The 7,500-nt window shown below is 52.1% G+C and overlaps 2 protein-coding genes across 2 annotated transcripts in view; one reads left to right on the forward strand and one right to left on the reverse strand.

Annotated features, from left to right (window-relative positions):
• myo1f (myosin IF) overlaps window positions 1-7,500 on the reverse strand; it is a 308,989-nt gene that overhangs the window by 188,830 nt on the left and 112,659 nt on the right.
• plvapb (plasmalemma vesicle associated protein b) overlaps window positions 1-7,500 on the forward strand; it is an 8,764-nt gene that overhangs the window by 1,049 nt on the left and 215 nt on the right. The window contains exons 3-8 of the mRNA XM_030373376.1: window positions 465-564; window positions 1,254-1,455; window positions 1,589-1,808; window positions 2,881-3,030; window positions 3,232-3,357; window positions 7,090-7,500. The exon at window positions 7,090-7,500 is cut by the window's right edge and continues 215 nt beyond it. Of these exons, the coding sequence (XP_030229236.1) occupies window positions 465-564; window positions 1,254-1,455; window positions 1,589-1,808; window positions 2,881-3,030; window positions 3,232-3,357; window positions 7,090-7,128 (837 nt within the window). The 3' untranslated portion in view covers window positions 7,129-7,500. The remainder of the gene's footprint in view (window positions 1-464; window positions 565-1,253; window positions 1,456-1,588; window positions 1,809-2,880; window positions 3,031-3,231; window positions 3,358-7,089) is intronic.

The following is a 7,500-nucleotide window of genomic DNA, read 5'->3' on the forward strand; positions in this document are numbered from 1 at the left end:
TATTCTTAGAGGATCCTCTCAACTGGAGAATGGGTACTGTAGAGTGAACTGGGACTTCAGGTACATTATTTCAACTACAATTCGTATTTTTTTGCATTTTCTTTAGGTGTATTTTATGGGTTGCATCTGTTCGAAACACTTTACAATAAGGGTACAGTAATTAACCATTTATGAACATTAGCTAATGCAGTAAACTAGCTAATCTCAGCGTAAATCTAGAGATTGGGGTTAGGGTTGTGGGTTAGGGTTAACAATAATCTAGTTGAAATGAACACCGTTACCTTGGTTAAGATGAACACTATAAGTAAACAGCATTAGTGAATTATTGCTAGACCATCAGTTAACTGTTGTAATGGTAATGGTTAATGTAATGGTTCCTGAATGTACCCTTCTTGTGAAGTGTCAACCATCAACCCAAGGTGTTGTAATCTTCTGACTTTGTGAACCGTTCTCTCCTGTCTCAGGTGCAGTGCGAGGAGGAGAAGAGGCTAACTCTCACGCGATGTGCAGCACAGCCACAGTGTCCCCCTGGGCCTCCGGTCAACCCCTTCGCTCTCTCTAACAGTATGTCCTCACAGCGGCTCCCTGTGTGTGTGTGTGTGTGTGTGTGTGTGTGTGTCCCCCTCTGTGTGTGTGTCCCCCTGTGTGTGTGTGTGTCCCCCTGTGTGTGTGTGTGTCCCCCTGTGTGTGTGTCCCTGTGTGTGTGTGTCCCCCTGTGTATGTGTCCCCCTGTGTGTGTGTGTGTGTCCCCCTGTGTGTGTGTGTGTCCCCCTGTGTGTGTGTCCCTGTGTGTGTGTGTGTGTGTGTCCCCCAACACTATGTCCCATCTCATCTGCTATTATCAGTGAGTTCTCTTCCTCTCATTCCAAGACAAGTGTAAAGTACGGCCTCAAGTCAATTAAAGCACCAACCCCAGTTGATGGGTTAGGGTTAGGGTTAGGGTTACCAGTTGGTGGGTTAGGGTTACCAGTTGGGTTAGGGTTACCAGTTGAACGACGCATCCAGACCTGTGGCACACTTGGCTGTTGGAATCCCAGCCAAAGGTTTCTGGGTTCAATCCCCAATGCCCCCATCCCATACCTCTTTGCATCCTTAAGAAAGATGCCCTAACCCGACCCTTAACTCAATCATGTTCCTGAAGACAATGTAAGGGGCCTTAACTTGACCCTTAACTCAATCCTGTTCCTGAAGACCATGTATGGGCCTTGTTCCTGACCAGAAGGTCCCGGTCATTGAAGGGTTTTCTTCTCCAGACGAGCGGACGGTGCTTCAGAGCCTCAACGAGCAGCAGAGAGCCATGCTCAGACTCCTGGAGGCCAACTTCACCCAGACGGTGACGTACCTGAGCCAGGAGAGAGACGGAGCCATCAGGGACCGCGACGCACACAACCAGGAGGCCATCGCCACGCGGCAACACAACCTCCGCATGCAGGAGCAGCTCAGCGCCTACACCAGGTGTGTGTGTGTGGGTGTGTGTTTGCGTCTGCATGCCTACTGTGTGTGTGTGTCTTTATAAGCAACAGGTCTATGTTGAACGTTATCAAGCTTAGGGTTAGTTATAATGCTTGTTTTCTATTTCCCTGACCAGGAAGTGCAAGGAGGACTTTGCCAAGTCTCTGGAGGGCATCCAGACGGTGACCAGCGCGTTCCTGGCTCGGATCAACGACCTGTTCCCCCACCACCTCACCTTCCACCTCACCTGCGCCAAGCAGCAGGAGCAGATGGAGAAGACCCGAGCCAACTGCACCAACCTCTCCCGGGAGGTGGAGGACCGCTTCCAGAAGTACCTCAACGTCGTAGGAGACCAGGTGTGTGTGTGTTGTGCGTTTGATAAGTGAGGCTATAACTGCGTATTCTCCTGTGGTCATGATAGGTGGAGACAGTGCAAAGTTATACGTTGAGCATTGAAATACTTTTATACCACACTTATTCCACACATGTTTGATTGTGTGTGTTTGTGTGTGCGTGCAGTCGTGAGGGCGTGTGTGCATGTGCATGTGTGCGTGTGTGTATGTAAGTGTTTGATATCGTATCCTGTTTCTGTATAATCTACAGGAGAAGAGTTCAATCCTTTACCGTTCCTGTCAGCTTCATTTGACAGATTTTAGTTACATTGGCGGGAAATCAATTCTCCCAGAAGGAAACCAGTTCTCCCAGTAGGAAGCTCTTGCTTCCCATACTGCTGTTCCATCTCATTGAGGTGATGGCTGTGTTAGGGCTGAGATAGTGAGCCTTCCTCCAACGGATCACCGTGGGTCCTCAGCCAATGAATCACTTGATAAATTATCTGGAAACAGCTGTCATAGAAAAGTCCAACGTGTCCATTTGCTGCCTCCCATCTGTTTATTCAGTCCGTCGCTCATTTCCGAAGACGGAAAGACCCCACTCTGACGGACATAAATCATGATTAGAACGTGAACCTTGAAGAGGACAATATCATTATTATGGTCTGCTCACAATTGTAGACCACTAAATCTCCTTCTCAATATGGAGACGCTTGAGAATAATAAATTAAGTGTGGTGGTAAAGTGAATAGAGTGAATAAAGGAGAATGGACTAGTGTGCATGGTGGTAAAGTGAATAGATCTTTTTAATGAATAAATACAATACTGTATGTCATTATCCAATGCAACTTACTTCCAATGCAAAAAAAATATTATCTTGAATACTGACTTTAATTCCTTCTGAATGCCCCAAAGTAATTTGTTCGTACACTATGCAATCAATTCATAGTCCATGAATATGGAGGGGGGGGGGGGGGGGGGTGTATTTATATGCTGTCTTTTCAAAGTAATGTATTAAGAAATGCACGTAGCGATAAATGGCTGTAGTTTAAAAAAGCAGGAGGAAGGCCGACTCATCATCCTCTCCCCGCTGCAGGTGGCGAACATCCAGGCTCTCTCCAGCAAGCTGGAGGTCCAGAGCTCCCAGCTGACCTCTGACCTGCAGGCCTGTGAGCAGAGGTCAGTTGGCATGGCGGCAAAGAGAGACCAGCTGGTCCAGGAGGCCCAGAAGACTCACGACACCAGGGTATGCCCGATGTCTGCTCCATAAAGCCTAACCCTAACCCTAACCCTGTCTGCTCCATAATGCCTGGCCCACGACGGGAAGGTGGAACTTCGGAGCATTCAGGAAATTAAAAACCTAACTTTTTGAGAGAACAAATGTCAGCACCCCTTCAGGGGTCCATTAAGCTGTTGGTATGAGTCCGGTCTCTTTGTGTTTGTGCAGATGAAGACGATCCTGTTGGAGCAGAACCGCCTGCGGGAAGAGAAGCAGCTGATGGCCCAGCGGCTGGCAATGGTGGAGGGGGAGAACCGGAGACTCCAGAACCTGGCGGCTCCGCCCAACTGCAAGGTACTGACCCCCCCCCCACTATAGGACAGACAGCCCCCCCCACTAGAGAACAGACAGCCCCCCCCACTAGAGGGCAGACAGACCCCCCACTAGAGGACAGACAGATCCCCCACTAGAGGACAGACAGACCCCCCACTAGAGGACAGACAGACCCCCCCACTAGAGGACAGACAGACCCCCCCACTAGAGAACAGACAGCGCCCCCCACTAGAGGACAGACAGACCCCCCCCCTAGAGGACAGACAGACCCCCCACTAGAGGACAGACAGACCCCCCCTAGAGGACAGACAGACCCCCCACTAGAGGACAGACAGACCCCCCCCTAGAGGACTGACAGACCCCCCACTAGAGGACAGACAGACCCCCCACTATAGGACAGACAGCGCCCCCCACTAGAGGACAGACAGACCCCCCCCTAGAGGACAGAGAGACCCCCCACTAGAGGACAGACAGACCCCCCACTAGAGGACAGACAGACCCCCCCTAGAGGACAGACAGACCCCCCACTAGAGGACAGACAGACCCCCCCCCTAGAGGACAGACAGACCCCCCACTAGAGGACAGACAGACCCCCCCCTAGAGGACAGACAGACCCCCCACTAGAGGACAGACAGACCCCCCCACTAGAGGACAGACAGACCCCCCCCTAGAGGACAGACAGACCCCCCACTAGAGGACAGACAGACCCCCCACTAGAGGACAGACAGACCCCCCCCTAGAGGACAGACAGACCCCCCACTAGAGGACAGACAGACCCCCCCCTAGAGGACAGACAGACCCCCCACTAGAGGACAGACAGACCCCCCACTAGAGGACAGACAGACCCCCCACTAGAGGACAGACAGACCCCCCACTAGAGGACAGACAGACCCCCCACTAGAGGACAGACAGACCGCCCCTAGAGGACAGACAGACCCCCCACTAGAGGACAGACAGACCCCCCCTAGAGGACAGACAGACCCCCCACTAGAGGACAGACAGACCCCCCCCTAGAGGACAGACAGACCCCCCACTAGAGGACAGACAGACCCCCCACTAGAGGACAGACAGACCCCCCCACTAGAGAACAGACAGACCCCCCCCTAGAGGACAGACAGACCCCCCACTAGAGGACAGACAGACCCCCCCACTAGAGGACAGTCCCCCCCCACTAGAAGACAGACCCCCCCCCCCCACTAGAGGACAGACAGACCGCCCCCCACTAGAGGACAGACAGACCCCCCACTAGAGGACAGACCCCCCCACTAGAAGACAGACCCCCCCCCACTAGAGGACAGACAGACCGCCCCCCACTAGAGGACAGTCCCCCCCCCCACTAGAAGACAGACCCCCCCCACTAGAGGACAGACCCCCCCCCCCCCCCCCACCAGAGGACAGTCCCCTCCCCCACTAGAGGACAGACCCCCCCCACTAGAGGACAGACCCCCCACACTAGAAGACAGACCCCCCCCACTAGAGGACAGACCCCCCCCCCACCAGAGGACAGACCCCCCCCCCCCCACTAGAGGACAGACCCCCCCCCACCAGAGGACAGTCCCCCCCCCTCCCACCAGAGGGAGCCTGTCTACCCATCTGGCTTCAACGGGCTGTAGGTAAAAAAAAACAAATTGCCCCTCTCTTCTCCCTCCTTACCTTATTTTTTCGCCATTAGGAAGTTATGCGTTCCCTTCTTGAACTCAAGGACCTCCTACGGTAGCTTTGTTGGTCAGCAGATGAGAAGAATGTGTAAGGTTAAAACATGTCCAGACTTCTGGTTGGGAAGACTTCCTCCAGTCCACCACAAGATAAGGGTTTAGGGTTAGGCTGCCGAAGGGACCTCATCCATTTGGCCTACACAAACAACCACAGTACACACACAAACAACCACAGTACACACACAAACACCCACAGTACACACACAAACAACCACAGTACACACACAAACACCCACAGTACCCACACAAACACCCACAGTACACACACAAACACCCACAGTACCCACACAAACACCCACAGTACACACACAAACACCAACAGTACACACACAAACAACCACAGTACACACACAAACACCCACAGTACACACACAAACACCCACAGTACACACACAAACAACCACAGTACACACACAAACAACCACAGTATACACACAAACACCCACAGTACACACACAAACAACCACAGTACACACACAAACGCCCACAATACACACAAACACCCACAGTACACACACAAACACCCACAGTACCCACACAGTACCCACAAACACCCACAGTACACACACAAACACCCACAGTACGCAACCACACACAAACACCCACAGTTCGCACACACACCCACAGTACGCACACACATACACCCACAGTACACACATACACAAACACCCACAGTACACACACACACAAACAGCAACAGTACACACACACACACACAAACACCAACAGTACGCACACACACAAACACCCACAGTACGCAACCACACACACACAAACACCCACAGTACGCACACACACAAACACCCACAGTACGCACACACACACAAACACCCACAGTACGCACACACACACACACACTAACACCCACAGTACACACACACACACACACCCACAGTACGCACACACACACACAAATACCCACAGTACGCACACACACAAACAGTACACACACACACCCACACACTACACACAAACACCCACAGTACACACAAACAACCACAGTACACACACAAACAACCACAGTACACACACAAACAACCACAGTACACACACAAACACCCACAGTACACACATACACAAACACCCACAGTACACACACACACAAACAGCAACAGTACACACACACACACAAACACCAACAGTACGCACACACACAAACACCCACAGTACGCAACCACACACACACAAACACCCACGGTACGCACACACACAAACACCCACAGTACGCACACACACACAAACACCCACAGTACGCACACACACACACTAACACCCACAGTACACACACACACACACCCACAGTACGCACACACACACACAAATACCCACAGTACACACACACACAAACAGTACACACACACACCCACACACTACACACAAACACCCACACTGTTTCCTTGTGGGATGTGATCCCATTGATCATCATTAGAACAGCGGGATGACGGCAGGTCTGATCAGTCAGCAGAACCAGAGAGGGGTCTCAGGGCATCAACCGCAGGAAGGGATGGTTGGGAGAGATAACGGTAGGAAACCCCAAGCACTCCAACAGGCCTATTCTCAGGAGCCAAAGGGAGGGGCCAGGCCCTATGGGAGGGGCCGGGCCCTATGGGAGGGGCCGGGCCCTATGGGAGGGGCCGGGCCCTATGGGAGGGGCCTCTGATGAATGGGAATATGCAGCCAGGCCCTATGGGAGGGGCCGGGCCCTATGGGAGGGGCCGGGCCCTATGGGAGGGGCCGGGCCCTATGGGAGGGGCCGGGCCCTATGGGAGGGGCCTCTGATGAATGGGAATATGCAGCCAGGCCCTATGGGAGGGGCCGGGCCCTATGGGAGGGGCCGGGCCCTATGGGAGGGGCCGGGCCCTATGGGAGGGGCCGGGCCCTATGGGAGGGGCCTCTGATGAATGGGAATATGCAGCGTGGGCTTGGGGCACCAACACTGGAGGAGGGACTGATAGTTTGATGGGCGTTCCTTCCACTGTGAATACGATATTGATATCATATATTTGTTTTCTTCCCGCTTGCTAAATGTCCTCTGCAGCAGGGTCAGGTGACCAAGCCGATGCCAGGCAGTGGATAACGGTCCAGTTAAAGAGAGCAGCTGTATAGAATCTGTATATCTCTATAGATCCACGTTTATACTGAGAGTGCAGATCAACCGGAGGACTTCACCCAGGGGTCTGTTCAATGGAATGAAAAGCTGCAGACATAGAACTGCATAAGAAGACTCAGGCATCTACAAATAGCAGACTCTCAGCTTCCAAGTTGAGTGCTTCAGAAACATTTTCACTCGAAAGAATTCAATATGTTGAATTATTGTCGATTAGTGTAAATTACCAAACATGTTTATTTATATATCAAAACACTTGAATCATGAAAGTATGTATACACTAGCTATTTATCATCTACAGCTTATCACATTAACGTATAATTATTACATATAATATATGCC

The sequence above is a fragment of the Gadus morhua genome, chromosome 12 (genome assembly GCF_902167405.1).
Source record: "Gadus morhua chromosome 12, gadMor3.0, whole genome shotgun sequence".
In the NCBI taxonomy this organism is placed as follows: domain Eukaryota; kingdom Metazoa; phylum Chordata; class Actinopteri; order Gadiformes; family Gadidae; genus Gadus; species Gadus morhua.